The 21,184-nt window shown below is 40.9% G+C and overlaps 1 protein-coding gene across 1 annotated transcript in view; it reads left to right on the top strand.

Annotated features, from left to right (window-relative positions):
• LOC126355638 (serine/threonine-protein kinase S6KL) overlaps positions 1-21,184 on the top strand; it is a 782,652-nt gene that overhangs the window by 75,143 nt on the left and 686,325 nt on the right. Inside the window, exon 8 of the mRNA XM_050006006.1 lies at positions 2,046-2,134. Within this exon, the coding sequence (XP_049861963.1) occupies positions 2,046-2,134 (89 nt within the window). The remainder of the gene's footprint in view (positions 1-2,045; positions 2,135-21,184) is intronic.

The following is a 21,184-nucleotide window of genomic DNA, read 5'->3' as shown; positions in this document are numbered from 1 at the left end:
GCAGCAACTGCAGATAGGGCAGTATGTTGTCAATGGAATTCACATGTCCATCGTAATACATCTCAAACTATGTAGACACCTATTACAGTGCTCTAGCATCAAGCCAATACTGTGGAGGACATAACACAGTTTATTACAGCCTATCTCAGAATATAGCAGTCATCCCATGCACTGGTCACTTTGCATAGTCCTGTGGCTGCTCATAACTGGCTTTGCACCTGCATCAGTAGCAGCGTGCTCTGAATGAACCAACATATCACACATGGTAATCCTATTGCCCAGAGACTGATTATTCTGTCCTGTTTGAACTCATTAACATTGTGATAGTGTGTCCTTGTATGTGCATGGAACCATACTGTTAGTTACTTTTGTGCCTCCTTTGTTGGCCTTTCAACTGAACTTGATGTAACATTGAATTTCCTGGTCACACGAAAGAGGGTGCTTATAAAATTCTGTGCACATCATCTCTCTGCAGTGTTTGTCACTTACTGTTGCAGGAGGATGACAGTTCAATCCCGTGTCCGGCCATCCTGATTTAAGTTTTCCATGATTTCCCTAATTGTTCCACGCAAATGCTGGGACGGTTCCTTTGAAAGGGCATGGCCGACTTCGTTCTCCGTAATTCCCTAATTCGATGAGACAGGTGACCTCGCTGTCTGGTCTCCTCCCCCAAACAACCCAACCCAACCCATTTACTCTTGATACACTGCACTACACAGCCTTTAAGTTTGCATTATTCAGAGCATTCTTCCTGGGTGTTTTAATGTTCTCTGAAGTTGGTCTATTACAAGAATTACATAACTTGTATGAAAATGAAGAGAGAGCCTCACGATACAGCCAAGACATTCCTTCTCTGTGCAAAGGAGGCATTGACACCTTTATGAGCTTACTGATTATGTTCTGGTTTATCCCTTTAGACTGCGTTTTCACACGCTTTGTTGATACAATTACCTAGCTACATAGTTTCACCCAGGACTGACTCGCAAAACTATTATTATGATTGGTGATATTGATAAAGCAGGACTGTTATCATTTGGTATATATTTTTTGCTTGTATCTTAGTACTAACAACTTTCATTTGCTCTTTTTTTCTTTTTCATTGCTGCTAATGCACATAGTAGCTTTAGGTTGTTCTGCTAAATGAAGGTCACACCTATCGTGAGAATGCCATCACCTCACACGATCTTATCATAGTTAGCAACACTCCACTGAGTAATGTGGTGTGCTGGTATGACAATGAACTTTTATTCGAAAGGGTGGCAATTCAAATCACTGTCTGTCCATCAAATTTCGACGTTCTGTTATTTTCCTAAAGTTCTTTAAGCAAATTCTTGTACTGTGGCTTTCAAAGAGCATTGATGGTTCCGCCTTTCCTATTCTTCCCTAAACTGAGCTCATGCTCTGTCTTAAATGATCTTATTGTTGACATGACATTAAACCTTGATCTTTCTTCCTTCCTGTTTTTGCATCACTACTGATGGTACAAGAAATAGCTTAAAGATGTTTAAATATATTTTTTTATTTTCTGTATCCTGATAAAATGTAGATAAAATTTGCTTTGTTTTCATCTCTATGTTAACTTTAAAGCTTTTGTATTGTCTAGGAGAAAGCAGCTCCTGGTAAGAAATAGTGTATAAAATGCTTCTTTGAACCATCAGCTGCTTTTATTTTAAACCCAAATATCTACTGGTTTCAGACTTGGGCCATCTTCACGGATGCTATCCAAAGATACAAAAAATTATTGGTATCTTTGGATAGCATTAGTGAGGATGGTCCAAGACCAAAACCTATAGATTTAAAATAACAAAAGCTGATGGTTCAGATTTTTTTTATACATTACTTAATGGCTGTTGACAGTCACCTTCCAAAAACGTTTAAGAAATACTGCAGTAATTAGTTTCATTGTAATGTCATGTAAATTTGTAGTCATAGCAAATATGTCTATCTATCTGTATGTTTTGCTTTCAGGAACTGTTGATTTGGTATCTGTGTGTTGTACTTCATTTTGAATTGATTATGTCATACTTTCTTTTTTCTTTCTCCAGCTCCTGACATAGTTAGTATGGAACCCTATGGTCATGCTGTGGATTGGTGGTCCCTGGGTGTGATAATGTGCTGTTTACTCACCGGAGAGGTAGGATTGTTGAAACCCACACTACTTCTGCAATATCTAAATAAAAAATGAATAGGTGAACATTGTTTTATCCGGTACTGACATTAGCTATGTTCAGATTGTGTATTGTTTCTTGATATTGTGTGTGGTAGGCAAATTTCTCAACAGAGCTTTGTTAGGAACGTCATAACACAGCTTGCCCAAGTCTACAAGGATGCACTGAAAAGCTGATCATCCTCCATGTAGTCACAACTCAGCCCCATCTTGTTTTCATCTGTTTTAAAACCTAAACAAACCTTTGATGACTTCCCTTAGATAGTGATGAAGCAGTGCAAGTAGAGGTGAGATTGTGGCTCCGTCAACAAAGGCAAACATTCTATGGCAGCGATATTGACAGACCAATCTCTTGTTGGAAGAAATGTGTTCATAGCCAGAGTGATTAGGTTGAGAAACAAACATGTAGATATAAATAATAAAGATGTAAAATATTAATAATTCTCATTCTATTTAAAAAGCATTAAGAGTTTTCATATAAAAACTCAGAGGCATTACTTTTCAGCATGCCCACATAAGAAAGTTGGGAACGTAGGCATTTACTCTGAAAATATGAATACATCTGTGTGTCAGCATGTGTCATCATGCAAAAGTTAAATTACAACAAGGCAAGATAATATCAGAATTACGTAGAGAATATATTTTTTTTTTAATTTATTTACATGTCAAGTTCTGTAGGACCAAATTGAGGAGCAAATCTCCAAGGTCATGGTCCATGTCAATACATGAAATGACAACATAAAAGTAATAACAGATAAAAATAAAATGTTTATGAACCCCAAAAAAGTCAATCCATAAGTTTAAGTAAATGCAATCATCAGTACAACAAGAATCAGCTTAATTTTTCAAGGAACTCCTCAACAGACTAGAAAGAGTGACCCATGAGGAAACACTTCAGTTTCAATTTGAAAGCGCGTGGATTACTGCTAAGATTTTTGAATGCATGTGGTAGCTTATTGAAAATGGATGCAGCAGTATGCTGCACATCTTTCTGCACAAGAATTAAGATCGTCCGATCCAAATGCAGGTTTGATTTATGCCAAGTATTAACTGAGTGAAAGTTGCGTATTCTTGGGAATAAACTAATATTGTTCACAAGAAATGACAGTAAGGAATATATCTATATCTTGAGAGACCAGTGTCAAAGTACCCAGATTCATGAATAGGGGTTGACAAGAGGTTTATGAACTTACACCACTTATTGCCTGAACTGCTCATTTCTGAGCCAAAAATAGCCTTTTAGAATGAGAAGAGTTACCCGAAAATATAATACCATATGACATGAGCAAATGAAAATAACCAAAGTAGACTAATTTTTGTGTTGAATGATCACTCACTTCAGACACTTTTCAAATAGTAAAAAAGGCACCATTAAGTCTCTGAACAAGATCCTGAATGTGGGCTTTCCATGACAGTTTACTATCTATCTGAACACCTAGAAATTTGAACTGTTCAGTTTCACTGACCATATGCCCATTCTGTGAAATTAAAACATCAGGTTTTACTTAATTGTGTGTTAGAAACTGTAAAAACTGAATCTTACTGTGATTTAGCGTTAGTTTATTTTCTGTAGGCCATGAACTTAGGTCATGAACTGCACTATTTGAAACCAAGCCAATGTTAACTCAAAAAAATGCAAGACAACTTTGGAAATTCAACTGATACTCTCTCTCATTATAATCACATAACAATTTGGCAGTCTTTCACCTTATCCTCAATTCATTATTCCTCCCAAAGGCACTTAAAGAATATGTCAACATTGTCTTATTTTATGGCAATAAATTGCAATATTCATGGACTGAATAAACATAAAACTGGAGCCAAAAGTCTTAAACTGAAAAGATAAATAGAAGGCTAGCCAGGTAGTTAACTTCATAGGGCATTTCTCTTCTACACATGTCCAAAACAAATTATTGGCTAGCATATCTAAAAATGTAATCACTAAAATATTAGTTTACATGGAATAGTGATCAATTACAATAAAATATAATCAGTCTCAAAAAGACTGTGAGAAGCACTTGAGACTGTCTACCTACCAAAAGACATAAAAGTTATATGAATTATGTTCTGAAATGTAAAGACTGGCAGTTTTGCAGATTAATATAATGCATGAAAATACCAAATCTCTTATTCTTGATTGCGCACTCAAAATAAAAATACTAGCCATAAGATTATAAATACTTTAGGATTAAAGGAGACCACTTACCAAAAGAAGAAGCAATGAGTGGTCGGTAGACACAAACAAAAGAAGGGGAACTCTTTTGTGTGCACCTATTGATGAGTCAATGCATCTTCTTTCTGGTGGACGGTCTCCTTCAATCCTAAAGTATTTTATGTTCTACTAGAACCTTCCTACAAAATTTAACTGTAAGATTAGGTCTCCAAATGATGCTAGATATAGAAACCAAACAGATTAATGTGAAATTGTAACTTGAATTACTGGAGAAGATTTTTACCAGAGAATGTCAAAATGTCATTATTATTCCTCAAGCTCAAGTTTTTGAATCATTGGGAAATATCTATTTTACTGTACCCTGTGTTTTCATTTTCGAACACTTACTATTTCCATTCACAAAAGGGTCTATTACCTGCAGAACTGCTAGGAAACACCCTCTCATCACTTTGACTTTCTCTATTCAGGAGTCCACACAGAGTGCGTACACACCACTTCTACAATGCAATACTGAACAAAGAAGAAAATGTGCTAGAACAGGGGGTATTGAAATATTAACTGAGGTGAGGTAACTCTGAAGTTGGCCATCCTCCTATTCCAGATGAGCCAAATGCAGATTTATTCTGTCCATACAGTCACCCAGATATGCCAGGTTCCCCACTCACTGCACCTGGTCTCTGCCTAGTCTCTGTCCCACATTCATCCAAGAGCAGATTGCATGAGATCGGACGTGTCCCATGCATGTCATTACCCTCCATCTGCCTGTTTTTATTTGGAAAATTCATACTTCTGGAATTTTAATTTTGCTGTGACAAAGAGTTTCAATAGCTGGCAAAGATCACAGTAGTCTCACCCTTCTTCACCTAGTGAGGCTGGCCAGTTCCCTACTACTGCTTTTTTTTCCCACTTGAACTGACAGCCTTTCTGACTTTTTATTTCCTCTGGCTGTCTTCCTCAGATTTCTTTTATTCTTCCTTTTATGGTAGTTGACATTAGTTGCAGCTGAGAATGTAAGTTCTGCTGATTACATCTGCCATGAGTGCTTTGATGTGGACATTGAGTATTTTGTGTTGAATTTTTATTAGTTTACATAATGTGATGACTATTTTACCGTTATATTATTAATTATGGATGGTAAGATCAAAAATATTAAAAGAATGATTGGGAGTGATAGTGTTTCTTGTAAGTTAATTTACTGAGAGAATCTCAGAAACTGAAACAGTGTCCCCAGGTGGAGTGTACCTCACTCTTTCCAGTTACCAGGAAGAAACAGCAGCAGCAGCAGCATACTCTATTGGAGAGAGGCAAAGGGCAAAGATATGCCTTCATACAGTAGTCTCTTTCTTTTTGTATGCAGAATGGATCTTGTACTTTGCTTTTAAGGAGCGTTTCACTCTACTTTGCCTTTCCTTTATGCTACCCCTACTTTGGACAGCTGCTTGAAAGCTGGCACCTGTTCTTGAAATTAATGGGTGGCCACCTCTTGCTTCAGTTAGTCCACCACTAATTGACAAGTTATTGACAGCCAAAAGGTTTATTTTGGACACTTACTAATGCAGATGTGTTGGGTTATTCCATCCTCCTCTTTGCTTAACACATTCAAAAAATGTGTCTTTAGCTACTACCATTAATGCACAGACCCATGCGTTTGGTCGTTTACTAGTCGGTAGTTATGAATATTATAGTATTTATGATAGTAAAAATTTGTGGACTGCCAAATAACATTGTAAATTTAATAAAAGCTCATCCAATTACAGGTATTTCTCCCATTACATCAATTGTAATATAAATCGTAAAGAAAACGACTGTGTTAGAAAAAAAACTGACGAGCAGGACTCGATCCAGCCACCCAGCTTGAACTCAAACCGCTCGGCTGCCGGCACTTCATGGTAAAAATGGCCACGCACAGATGTATATATTTGACAACCGAAATTATCTTGCAATTTTCTCAATAACGCTTGAGAATTACGCGCTACTGCTTACACATTTTGTTGTCCTCATGGAGTACTGCGAGTGTACGAAGTTTGCAGTAAATCCGCGTTCCAAACATTGTGGCCTCCTCTTGTGAGTCTGTGATTCCATCCAGGAATTTCAGTTATAGTCTTTTTTAAGTGGGGAAGACAGAAAGTCATTTAATATCTAACACAGTATGCAGTGGAACTGTTGTGCATAACCGAGCCAAAATCAAGTGAGGGTGCCACCATCGAATATCAAGGCAAGGCAAATTTTCGAACTAGGAACCCCCTTCGAAATACTCCCAACTGGGAACCATTCTGCCTGATTCCCAGTTACTGGAGAGTGGAGTTCTACATCGAGACGGAGTGAATTTCAAACAGCCCATTCGAGCCATCTTAGCTTGAGAACTGTGAGGTGGGGGGGGGGGGGGGGGGGGCGGCAGGGGAGGGGGAGAGATGGGGGCGGAAGCAGGGCAGGCTGGTTCTTGGTCTGAAGTCCCCGCAGCAGACACACGTGGGCGCGTGTCGCCCGCCGGTGGCGTCAGCAGCCGTGACGCTCACAGGGCGACGTAGACGACTGCGCCCCATGTGACGCACGAGCCGAAGGATGCGGCCCTGCGCTACGAATGCCGATGCCTGCGCGGAATTTCCGCTGCCGCTCTCGGAGCTCTCTATGACCGCCCTTGGTCTCTGCCGGCCTGCGTTGCCGCCTTTCTCGACTCCCAAGTTTCGCTATTTTACGCAGTGCGAGCGCTGACTCGACGGAACTAGTTGAAGCAGTAGAAAACAATCAACAAACTTCCCGAAAGAACCTTTCACAACACGAGTGCTTCACATATCCGGAGACTGTACTAAATTATTCTTTCCATAAGGCTATAGCAGATCCCTTCATGCATCGATATCCAAGTCTGGGAAATAGGGTAAGAAGCAAGGAGCTTTCTAAGGAAGATCTTTAGGTCGAAAAACGTAACAGCAGATGAGTTTACATTTTATTTCAGATCGAACGAGGAGTAATTGTATGAAATGCCTGGAAAGATCTCAATCGCAGTTAAAAACAGAAGGCTAACTTTCGAAGGCACATTTAAAGAATGGTAACGAAAACGGCTGCAAATGAGATATTGAGTTGCGAGGAGAATGTAAAGACCCAAGTCCCAAGGGTGAAAGGAATTCATCGGGGTCTAGCGAACTGTGGGACCAGTAAAGACGTATAATGAAAGAAAGAGAGATTCAGAGTAAGAACAGTGGGAATGGTGGATGTATCCACCGATGACAAAGCAAGAAAAACACAAGAATATTCTGAAAGAAAAGGGCGATCAAGAGTGAGCCAAAGATTGAAAGAACATTGTTGTTGTTGTGGTCTTCAGTCCTGAGACTGGTTTGATGCACATTGTCGAAAGAAAAAAAATTCAGTAACTGAAGAATAATTGTAACCCGTAAATGGCTGAAGCGATCAAATAAAGATGTACTTAAGTTACTTTAAGATCTCTCCTTCTCTGCTGCACGAGAGCCAGGCGCCATGAGATTTCGCTGATACCAACCGCAAGGAAACACCACGTTAATTTTAAGATTTCTGGGACGGTGCCGTAAAATCTTTGCAAAAAAAGGGGGGAAGATCGACTTTCCAAGGATAAATGAGAGACGTCAACGGGTCGTACGAGGATCGAGGTTAATGTTTTTACAGAAACGACGAAAGAAAAAACTTTTTTGGCACGAAAAGGTCGATTGTTACTCGAAATATTCACTTTTCAAATGTATGTTATATTTCATGTGTTCTAACCAATGCTAGAAATATGGTTGTGGAACGTTTCAACAGCTTCTGTAAGTGCGCACGAATTTTTTGTTTGAGATAAGGGAAAAGAAATAAACAAATGGACGATAAATGGAATGAATACTGCCAACGAGACTATAATTTCATAAATAATCCGTTGTCTGAAATGCTGTGTGAGAGCTGGCATTGTTATGATGAACGATACGGTGTTTGCGGTTGTGTTTCTGGTTGCATCGGTGACCTGGGTTGAATGTATTATATGTATTACACTATTCAGCATGAATTATCCTCCAAGTCTATAAAACAATGTTTTGCGTCATGTTCAGTGTTAGCACAGAAACTAATGATCATTTTCATGCAAGTACTTCGCGAGAGAGCCGCATTTGTTGGTTTCGATTTATCTTGGGTTGTTGTGGGAGGAGACCAGACAGCGAGGTCATCGGTCTCATCGGATTAGGGAAGGACGGGGAAGGAAGTCGACCATGTCCTTTGAAAGGAACCATCCCAGCATTTGCCTGGTTAGATTTAGGGAAATCACGGAAAATATAAATCAGGATGGCCGGACGCGGGATTGAACCGTCTTCCTCCCGAATGCGAGTCCAGTGTGCTAACCACTGCGCCACCTCTCTCGGTGATTTATCTTGGAGCGCACAGACAGTTGACTGCTACAATTAGTGCACTTATGGTGTACTCGGCTTTCCGATGCGCCATGCATATAACTGTACGATAAATTATGGGAAGTGACTTGTGAGTCAGATGTTGGTAGCCGATGATACTGTTCGTTGGTAATTCCCTTTGCTTCATAAATGAAGTAAGTAGGTATTTTTTAAACTGAGTTATTAGGTTCTAACCTAACCACAACGTTTGAAAATGTAACATATTCGTAAAAAAACAGCCACATATTTGAGACAGCCAAGACTGTAAATTTCATTACTGCTCGTTCGTTTTACTTTTAGCCTTTCGCCGTTGTCAGTTTTCGTTTCTAATTGCGATATACACTGTATATAAATCTTGCACTTGTGTGTCCCTCTCAGATTGTCGCCCCAACCGGCCACTGCTAATTGTGGCACGTCCTGTATAGGAATGTTACAGTTATCGTGCCTCTGGCACCCTAAGCGGCGGTTTGTGTCGCTGGGGCCTTGAACTGGCCCTGGCTATTAGGCATCAATCTAGTCACAGCTTAGGAAATCGGACGTATTGTGAATAAAGTTACATATTTGTGACAACCAAGATTATAAGATTGTCAATGGCTACCATACATTATCACCCGGCTGCCTATGACGACTGATATTGAAGAGCTAGGTTCAAAATGGTTCAAATGACTCTGAGCACTATGGGACTCAACTGCTGTGGTCATAAGTCCCCTAGAACTTAGAACTACTTAAACCTAACTAACCTAAGGACATCACACACATACATGCCCGAGGCAGGATTCGAACCTGCGACTGTAGCAGTCGCGCGGTTCCGGACTGAGCGCCTAGAACCGCTAGACCACCGCGGCTGGCGAAGAGCTAGGTACACTGTAAAAGCACTTTAGCAAATATATCTCATGTTATGATATTATATATGGATTTTGCATTTCCTCGGTCTAATATTTTAAGCGTTTCGTTACAATTGTTTGAGCTTCGGCGAATCCTGCGAAATCCATCGAGAGCAGACGTTTTTCACAGCTAAATTTTCATGCTAAACTGAATGTCCTATCGTCTTCGGTATTTCAATGGATCCCTGTACTTCACGGTAAGACACATGGCGCTCCTCTTCCATCGTGGTATGCATTGTGGTCGATCTTCACGAAATCTTGTGGTGACAGAGGAATGATCATGGCGAATTTTGCAAATCAGTTGTAAACAGTCTCTTCTGAAGGTATTTGATTACGGATCAACGAAACTATTCGAAGCAATGTAGTTAAGCTTTTACGAAAATGGAAAAAATTAGCCATCGAAAAGATTCATGTGAAATTTCCATTTACGCTGTTTCATTAATCATTCACGGTAAACAAACTATTGGACAAGTTTTTGGGCTGTCATAATTTTAATAATAACTAATGGCATATTTAGAAATATTAGTAATTTCACATTTCAATAGCACTCTCTAATGGTCATTTTTAAAAACTGAAAAAGCGTCGCTCGTGCCCACCATGGATTCTATCCTTAATAACACATAATTTATCGATTTACATCATCTTCTTAAGTATAATTTTGTGTCTAATATTTCGTTTCCTGCTGCAGAGGACATCGTCAGAGATGGTGATGATACGTTTTTAAATTCTCCGGAGGTGTTTGAGTGCCATTTTACAGAAAAGGAAAATGCACTCCTGCTTGTGGCTTTAGACTACTAATGCATCTACGAGAAGATTCACACTCGTCATATATCTTATGAATGAAAGTGGACTGTGTCTGATGGATAAGCAAAATTCATTTTATGAAGTATTGTATCCAAATCTGATATAGTCGTACTCTGCGGTGCAAACTTATGCATGTATGTTAATTTTGTTCAATACGAGTTGTAGCAGATACGTTTCTTACGGGTTATTGTTGAGTGTAATATGCGTGTGTAACATAACTCGCCGAGTGCCCGATATTGCCCGAGTATATATTTATTCCAATCTTATATTAATCCATGTCTTCCTTGTCTCTCTCTCTCAGTTCATCTCTTCAACTCCCCCCCTCCCCCCCCCCCCCCGCCAATCCGTCTCCTTCCCTCATCTCGCTGGCTGTCCATCTACTTCAGGCCCCTCTTATCTGCTCCTCCCCCCTCTCCCTGTCCTTATCTTCCTACCCCTGTCTCCATCTACCTCCTCCCTCCTCCCCCTGTACGTCTGCTCCTGCCCCCCTTTCTGTCCGTCTTCTCGTCTTTCCTGCCCACTCTTCTGTGCATCTCCTCCTCTCTCTTCCCTTACTCTGTTCATTTGCTCCTCCCGCTCTCTCTGTCATCTCTTCCCCTTCTCTCAGTCCATCTTGTTCCCTTTTCTTTCTCTGTTCATATCTCCCCCCCCCCCCCATCCTTTTCTTCCGCCGCCCTGTCTGTGTCCACCCCTTCCCACCTTCTCTCTGTCTGTCCTTCTCCTCCTCCCCCTTCTCTCTCCAGATTATCATCACCACACGAACAGGAGGTTGCTGGTTCTTACCCCCACATTATTTGTTTAAAGATAGTTTGGCTAATATCGATCCAGGGGTTTAGAAGGAGCTTTTACCCGCGGCTTTACCCGTGTATACACTTGTCACATGTATTTAACATACACTGAAGCGCCAAAGAAAGTGGTTTAGACATATGTATGCAATTACAGAGATATCTAAACAGGCAGAATACGGCGCTGCGGTCGGCAATGCCTATGTAAGACAACAAGTGTCTGGCGAAGTTGTTAGATCGCTTATTGCTGCAACAATGGCAGGTTATCAAGATTTAAGTGAGTTTGAACGTGGTGTTATAGTCGGCACACAAGCGGTGGGACACAGCATCTCCAAGATAGTCATGAAGTGGGGATTTTCCCGCACGACGATTTCACGAGTGTACCATGAATATCAGGAATCCGGAAAAACATTATATCTCCGACATCGCTGCGGCCGGAAAAAGATCCTGCAAGAACGGGACCAATGATGACTGAAGAGCATCACTCAGCTTGACGGAAGTGCAACCCTTTCGCAAATTGGTGCAATTTCAATGCCGGGTCATCAAAAAGTGTCAGCGTGCGAACCATTAAACGAAACATCACCGATATGGGCTTTCGGAGCCCAAGACCCACTCGTGCATCTTTGATGACTGCAAGACACAAAGCTTTACACCTAGTCTGGGCCTATCAACAACTGTTGATGACTGGAAACATATTGCCTGGTCGGACGAGTCTCGTTTCAAATTGTATAAACGGATGGACGTGTATGGGTATGGAGACAATCTCATGCATCCATGGACCCTGCATGTCAGCAGGGAACTATTGAAGCTGGTGGAGGCTCTGTAACGGTGAGGGGCGTGTTCAGTTGGAGTGATAAGAGGCCCCAGATACGTCTACATACGACTCTGACAGGTGACAACTACGTAAGCATCTTGTCTGATTACCTGCATCCATTCATGTCCATTATGCGTTCCGACGGATTTGGGCAATTCCATGAGGGCAATGCACAACCCACACGTCCAGAATTGCTACAGAGTGGCTCCAGGAACACTCTTCTGGCCACCAAACTCCCCAGAGATGAACATTATAAGGTATAGCTAGGATGCCTTGCAACGTGTTGTTCAGAAGAGATCTTCACCCTGTCGTACTCTTACGGATTTATGACAGCCCTACAGGATTCGTGGTGTCAATTCCCTCCAGCACTACTTGAGACATCAGTCGAGTCCATGCCATGTCTTGCTGCAGCACTTCTGCGTGCTCGCGGAAGCCCTACACTGTATTACGCACGTGTACCAGTTTCTTTGGCTCTTCAGTGTATTTCACTCATATTTGTATACAAGTTACGCTTGTATCTCCAGCGAATTACGCCCTGCGGTTTCGTTTTCACGCAGTTCATTTTTTGTTGCGGCATAACTCCTGAACTAAATGCCGTACAGTGATATAACATTTACAGGTATATTTAGTATAAATGTTTATGCTATCTGAAAAATGTGGCACCAGTAGAGTAGGTAGTAAAGAAGTAATTAATTAAGATCTCGTGCATGATGCGGCAGTTTTACTGCATGAACAGCGAAAATATAGTAAGCGATAAACTTTTTTTATGGGGGCGCTGTCAGCGAGTAAAAGATTCGTGAAGGTTTGAAATTATGTGTAAAATTGGTTGAAAGTCACTAAGTAAGGCTCTCATTCTCAAAAACTGCATGGATAAAGTCTGGGTATTCACGGATCATGGGCTACACTTTTTTACCCCCACCCTCACCCTTCTTATAGGCTCATGGTTCTTATCCCGAGAGCGTCTGGGTATTCACGCATCATGGGCTACACTTATTTTTTACCCCCACCCTCACCCTTCTTATAGGCACATGGGCCTTATCCCTAGAGCAATTCTTTCCAGACAGTAAGTGGTATGTGTACCACGTTCGGTTGAAATCGGTCCATTGGTTTAGGAAGACAAGCATGTCCAAAGGAACTTTGTGTCACGATTCAGAATAACACAAGCACTGCAGTGTCGAATTTATACGCCGACACCGGGCGAACGACTTTCAAGTAAAATGTCTCACCTGTACGGGAATATTGTATATCGATGTACGAGTGAAAGTTGTAGACATATGGTTGACGACATATGGAATTTTGGGTCTGGTCTGAGTCGTCACGGATAGCCAAATGGTAAGGCGACCTCTCACGATAAACGGGAAATCCGCTTTTGAGTCCCGGTCCGGCACAAAGTGTATTGTCGTCATTCCACTCTACAGCTGATGGTTGTCCATATTCACAATTGCGATTACATTTAATGGTTTTGGAAGAGATGTGAACATATATACATACATTTTTATAATACGTATGGATTCGGTGAACTTTAAGTACGTAACAAAAAATGGTTCAAATGGCTCTGAGTACTATGGGACTCAACTTCTGGGGTCATTAGTCCCCTAGAACGTAGAACTAGTTAAAGCTAACTAACCTAAGGACATCACAGACATCCATGCCCGAGGCAGGATTCGAACCGATTCGAACCTGCGACCGTAGCGGTCTCGCGGTTCCAGACTGCAGCGCCTAGAACCGCACGGCCACTTCGGCCGGCAAGTACGTAACAACCTACTGCAAATATTCTGACGATCGCAACTAAGAAAGTCGTCCGAAGCTGGAGGCTGACAAATATGACACAGCAAGAACTCCGTAAAGCATTTATTCAAGAATGTCACCGCGAAAAACAACATCCACATATTTAGCAATAATGGGTCGTCACCTTATCATTTATTTTGGAACAGAGGAGATACTTAGAAATAAAAAAATTCTGTTTGTTTCACACTCTTGTCTCTGTTACACAATCTGTTCAGTTCGTAATGTTTCTCACTCTTGTCTTTTGTTACACTGTCTGTTCAATTCGTAATGAGTGACATATAAATCTGCTAAACTGTATAAAAATATTGAAAATGTTTTGGACTGAAATGTATTATTCAGTATTAGGTAACCGTTACCTGTTTCAGACAACATAATTAGTTTCATTGAAAACATATTATTTAAAGAAAAAACACAAAATTACAACATAAACGAAATAGACATCACATAAAATTTCTGCATCAACATAAATTATTTGCATTAATTGACACATACCTTTAGTGGAAATATTCTCTTATCTACTGACGAAAGAATATTTCTTTTGGTTAAACATATTTCTTTTAAAAATATTTCTTATAAAAGAAACTTTGAAATTAATTTCAATAGCAAATTCTTTTGTTACACAAAAATAGTAGCTCTCAAACATATATACATTCGTTAAAATCCAGGTTTCCATTAGAATATTGTAGTAATGAAAAAGTGTATTTTCCTTGAACGTTCTGGCGTGACGAACTACGTTATAAAAAGGAGAAAAGTCGCCAACTGGCAGTAATGTGAGGTTTAGTCACACTTATTCTCAATACGTAAACATGGTGATGATTCAGTTGTTAGGATGAACTTCGTCAAATGTTATTTTTTTAATGCCTATTTTCAGTATAATGTTTTAGAAAGTGTATTAGTGGAAAATAAACGCAAAGAAAACTGTTTAAGTGAATACAGTAAAGAACCTGCCGCTCCAGAAAACGAGATGTGAACGAGCTGCGAATGATCTGCATGAGCCAGAAAAGAAAAGTAAAATCTCTCAGTATTTTTAATTATTTCTTCCCAGTTCTGACTATATAGTGCAACATTGGATTATATGTTTGACCAAATATGCACTTGCGATGTTTAATTCCCAACCTTCTGGTTGTCTGGGAAGGAGAATTTTGCAACTGATAACGAAGAAATGGGGCAAATTTGAGAAATTAGGCTACAGTATTATACGGACTAGTACTGGAGTGCTAAACCAGCGCCAGTCCTCTCCTCGGACTTCCGAGAGATACGTAATTGGCGAGACAAGATAACAAACAACTTTACTGTGCTACATACACCCAGTCCATCTTTCCATGATAGAGCCAATATATAGGCATCACCCTACAGAACAATGACGTGTCTGACTATACTCATTATACAAGCAATGGAAGCGTATGTGAGTGAAACGACGTTTGCCAATATCATATGTACGGTTGTATGAAAAGGTAGTGATGGTGCCTGCTGCGCATTTGTCGATACCATCCGTGGTGAGGCTCCACCTACCTGACACGTTTGCCATGGTGGTAGAATTAACAGCCATTCTAGCGACGCTGAAGTGCGTGTCGAAATACAATGCGCCACTGACGATAATACAAACTGGTTCGTAAGCAGCGCTGGCAATACTACAGTACCAATCGTAGTCGAGATCACAATAACCTCCTAGAAGTTCAAATAATGTGGTTAAAAGGTCACTGCGACTTTGAAGCCAACGAACTGGAGGAAGGTCAGCAAAGGACGCGATCATTATGGGCAGCCACTAGTGTTGTAAAGTTTGGAGCGTCGACTTCATTGCGACTTCGATGGCAGCACTAAGAAATCTGCGGGGCAATCCAAAGGAAACTTCCAGCACTCAAGGGATGAGTCCTGTGGTGAGCTGTTTCCCTGTTTTCCAGCTTCCGAGAGGTATTCGTAACATATCATACGACGTAGCTACAATGTTTACATCTTCATTGACATTCAGCAAGCCATCGTATGGCTTATGGCACTGGGTGCTATGTACCACTACTAGTCTTTTCCATTCCAGTTGCACTCGCAAATGAAGCGAGGGATAACGACTGTCTGTGTTTCGTGAAAAGAACGTCATCTGTCCCCCAGGGATTCCCATATGATTTCACGAAGCGTAAGTCGAGTGTTAGTCTAGTCTGGCAACACGCCTCTGAATCACCTCGACATCTTCTTTTAGTTCGATCTGGGTGGGTATCTCAAACATTCGAAAATGCTCGAGAATGTGTCGCACAAGTGTTCCGTATGCGGTCTTCTTGCAGATGAGCTAAACTTTGCTAAACTCTCCCAATAAACCGAAAACGATCATTTGCCTTCCCTACCATCGTCTTCACGTGCTTGTTCCAATTCATATCGCTTTGGAGCGTTACGCCTAAACATTTAACAGACGTGTGTGTGCCAAGCAGGACTGCATTCGAACATTGGATGATTGTTTTTTCCTATGCATCTGCATCAACTTTGATGTTTCTAGATTTACACCAAACTGCCATTAATCACACCAAACAGAAATTTGGTTTAAGGCATCCTGTAACCTTCTCCAGTCACTCAACTACAATACTTTCCCGTATACCATAGCTTCATGAGCAAACAATCACCAACTGTTGCTCACGCTGTCCTCCACGCCTGAAATTTAAACATGGGCGCTACAAGAACATCTGAAGAACCTACTCCCTCTACTTCGAATGTGGTGAGGAAGAAGACCTTAACCTGGTGGAACTTTGGTGTCAACGTTGAAGACAAGTGAATGACATCTCACTTCAGATGATGTTGATGATGATGATATTTGGTTTATTGGGCGCTCAATTTTGCGGTCATCAGCGCCTATACAAAGTCTCAGTTTTTCCACAGTTCAGTTTTTTCCTCTGTCCAATCTAGCCATTGTCACGAATGATGATGATGATGAAGAAGAAGAAGAAGTGATAAGGACAACACAAACACCCAGTCCTCAGGCAGAGAAAAACCCCAACCCGGCGGTAATCGAACCCTTGACCCCGTGATCCAGAGGTACCACGCTAGCCACTAGACCACGAGCTGCGGACCACCCCAGCTGAGGTGAATGGGTCTTAAGGGACCACTCAGTGCGAAAACGCACCTGTCAGTTGGGGCACATAGAAATCTCCAGATTTGGCAGAGACGTATGGTAGGGTGTTGCTAGAAGAGGTTCCAGTTCCTTTCCATATTCCTTGTAGAATGTAGCGGGCACCATATCAGGTCTTGTAGCCTTTCCTCTGTTGCTAGATTTGAACCGTCTTTGTATTGATTACTCCTACATCTCCTATTTTTGCAAACGTGCGATGATGGAACGTAGTAATTGGGCAGTGACCTCCTTGGTTAAGCAAATTCGGAAGACAGAATCTAGTATTTCCGCTCCGCTTTTATGATCTTTCATTTTGGTGCTATCATAGCCACGAGGATCTGAACATTCGACTTTGTTCCGTTGACTGAATTTACGTAGGCTCAAAACTTTTTAGGCTTGTTCAATAACCTAGCGGATAAGCTCTTGCCTTCGAGTTAATTCGACACCTCATACTTTCCTGCACTTATGCTTGTTTTGACCTTGTTTGGAAGCTGCAAGCAAAGGTTTCGCTATATTTGAATCTGCTATGCAGATCTTTCAGCTTGCATAGTAGCTTCCAATCATTGATCCATGATGGGTTCCCCTTACTTCATTATCCTTCCTGGCACCAACATATCTAACAAATGGCGTGCAAAATGCCTACGTCTGAATCTCTGGCGCACCTACTGGAATTAATACATCGTGTGCATCCGATTCTATCTTGATCTCCTGTCTGTTTGTCATCTTCATCTACGACTACATTGAAATCTTCGTGCATACTCTGCGAACCACATTGAAGTGCATGGCAGAGGGGACTTGCTATTATACAACTGTTACGGTTTCTTTCCGTACCCCGTGCGACTGCTACGGTCGCAGGTTCGAATCCTGCCTCGGGCATGGATGTGTGTGATGTCCTTAGGTTAGTTAGGTTTAAGTAGTTCTAAGTTCTAGGGGACTAATGACCACAGCAGTTGAGTCCCATAGTGCTCAGAGCCATTTGAACCATTTCTTTCCGTACCATTTGGATACGGAGCATGGGTAAAGTGACGGCTTAAATGTCAGTATGGACGTTGTAAGTAATTTCATCTTGTCTTCGCGGTCACTGAGGGAACGATACAGAGAGGGTTGTAGGGTTGTAGTATACTCCTAGATTCGTCAATACTCCTTGTTGTTCGCAAATCGTTTCTGCTCTTGCAGGTCGTTCACAGAGCCTCTTCAGTTTTCTCTTTCCTCCCACGTTCTATTACCTAGCATCTCCTCCCTTTGCAGTCTCTCCATTTTCTTTGTGGTCGTCCAATTGGTCTTCGTCCACATTCTGTAAATTCTAGGGCTCTTGGATGTCTTTTTGGTCCCTTTCTTTTAATGTGGTCAAACCATTGGAGCCTATTACTCTCTATAACTTCCTTTAGAGGCTTGATCTGAAGGGTGTTGCCTATTGTTTCATTCCTTATCCTGCACTTCTCGTCTTACTCAGGATCCCTCGTAGAAAATGCATCTCTGTTGCTCGTATTCTTCTCAGATCTTTCTTCGTCCAAGTCCATCATTCTGTTTCATAGGTCAGAATTGGCAGATACTATGACTTGTGTATTATGATCTTTGCTTTGACGGGTGTTTTCCAGTTTCTATCTGTGTCTGATACACAATAATAAAATTTCGAACAATTTTCTGTGTCATCCGAAATTTGATCGTTTATGTTGCCTTTCTTTGTTGATTTGCCCCCTAGATACTTGAAATCATCTACATCTTTAATAATTTTTTCATTGTAATTTACATCGTTCACGTTTTCATCTTTCCTCTGGTTTTCATTACATCCCTTTCTGTGCAGCGTATTTCCGTGCCTCCTTCTTCAGTTACTCTCTGCCAAGAATTCAGTTATTCTTCCAGTTCCTGTTCATTTTCTTCCCGAACCATCACATCATCTACATATGCTACGATTTTCATATCATCCGCTGTTGATAGTTCGCAAACTTTCCTTATAATGTTATCCACAACTATATTAAAAAAACGCTGGTGAGACCCCACTTCCTCGTCGAACCCCACTGTCCGTTATAAACCATTCTAATTTTTGGCCATCTTTTATAGTACAGTTCAGACATTTTTTGTACATATTTGTGATTCTCAGTTTCATTCTTTTTGACAATTATAGTCTATTCAGATTTTGCAATATCTCTTCCCTTCTAATGGTGTAGTAACACTTTTTACATCTATGAATACAGTTATGCTTTCTCAAATTCCCATTTCTTTTCTACAATCTGTCTGGGTGTAAATATGGCATCTATAGTTGATCTTCCAGGTCGAAATCCTTATTGTTCTTCTCATAATTGTGGTTCTAGCTTATTCCTGATTTTCTGTAAAATTATCCTTTCATAAATCTTGGTGCGCTGGCACAGTTGTGCTATTCGTCTGTAGTACCCATAAAGCGCCTTTTTACCCTTGTTAAAGAGAAGTACAATAATTGCCTTTGTCCAATCATCAGGGGTCTTTCCATAGGCACTTAGTATCCTCATTATTCTATACAGCCGCTGAATTCCGACAGGTTCCGCGGCTTTGATGATTTCCATTGTGATGTCATCTACTCCTGGATTTTCGTCATGTTTCGCTTCTAAAACAGCTTTCTCAACATCCAACATCTGCAGATCTTCTCTGTTTATTTCCTCTGCGGTGGTGGTATTTCTTTCGTCTTCCTCTGTTACATCAGGTGTATTTGTTTCATCCTGTCCTTTGTAATAGTTTTTGGAAATATTCTTTCCATACTTTCAAAACGTCTTCGTCTTCTAGTCCAGTCCCTCGTCCCTCGGGCAACGGCATGGAGTAGGTGATTGTTTATAGTGGCGAAGTACAATGGGGACTTTCGTGTGCCTCGAGATCGCTACGGTAACTATGAAAGCCTAGAGGAACCCGAAAAGTGACTGCCAACTGCGCTCTCGTGAAGCTACTACAGGCCCAGGAAGCCAGTTGTGGACACTCCATTTGCTTTCAACAATCAAGTGAGCGTCACTTAACACCGGTCGAGGAAACTTCGTAAGTAGATCTTCGCGATATAATCGGCGTCTATCTTCAGGAGCCTACAAATTAAAGTTTCTCATCATTTTGGTGACGCTCTCCTGTGAGCCAAACAAACAAACCAGTGACCGTCCTTGGTGCCCTTCTTTATAGCCGTTCAGTCACTTCTGTTAGTATTATTTGATATGGGTACCACACACTTGCAAATATTTTAGGATTCATCGCACTAGTGTCATGAGCCTTCATCTTTGTAGCTGATTGTCAATTTTCTAGTAGCATATTAACGAACTGAAACCTGCCACCCAGGAATGATTTATGTTCTAAGACGGTGCAGTTGTTCTTGTAGCTTACAATTGAAGCTTTACGAACTAGTAACCAAAAATCTACCTTTATTATAAAGTTTTTATTACACAATCATAACTGGTTTCGACCACAAAGGCCATCTTGAGGTGATGCATTAGAAAGATATTAAAACAAATAAAAATATTTTAGTAGGTGTACATGTGCAGTAAGAAATGTACAGTAAAAATACATGTGGATTACACCTATGAGCGGAATTTGGTGAACAAACGTTCATGCGTTGTCAAATTGAACGTAATATTAAAAATCAAAGAATTGGATAGATACATGTACACTTAGATGTACGTAAACTTTTGGTGTTAAGTTCAGTTTGCCAACACATGAACTCTTATTTACCAAATGCCTCTCGCAAGTATGATCCACAAATATTTTAACTGCACATTGCTTAATTCACAAGTAGACGCAGTAGTAAAAATATTTTTACTTGGTTTAAGATCTCAATATAAGGTTTTTTGTTTTTCATATTGCAGCGTATGAAGGTGGTCGAAACAGGTTATGATTGTGTAGAAAGTAAATAGAACTTTACAATAATCAATCACCGATCTCCTTAAACAGACTTTTTTAAATTTTTAATTAAAAACTGTCCTTTATTAATACACAAGAAGTTCGAATGGATATGAGTAGCACTTCCCTGTTTTGTTACTAGCATTGTTTACGTGGTCTTAGCGCATATCAATGCTAGAACGAAACGAGCGGTTGGAAAGACTGAAGGAAAGCAGCGAGGCTGAGCCAGGTTTGTACAAGGAGGGAGGTGCACGTGCCTGTGCGTCGGAGGTCGGCCTGTGGGGGTCTCCTTATATAAATGCGTCCGATAGGCTGCCTAAACCGCTTTCCGCCGTCAACCAGCGGGCGGAACCCGTGCACACGGGGAAGAGCGCCGGTGAAACGAGCTGTTTGAAAAGGAAGGGAAGGGAAGGGAAGGGAGAGAAAGAGGAAGGGACGTAGCGCAGCGCTGCGCTG

This window comes from Schistocerca gregaria, chromosome 1, assembly GCF_023897955.1.
Source record: "Schistocerca gregaria isolate iqSchGreg1 chromosome 1, iqSchGreg1.2, whole genome shotgun sequence".
Lineage (NCBI taxonomy): Eukaryota > Metazoa > Arthropoda > Insecta > Orthoptera > Acrididae > Schistocerca > Schistocerca gregaria.
Note: the sequence above shows the minus strand (reverse complement) of the source record. Positions and strands in the feature narration are given on the sequence as shown.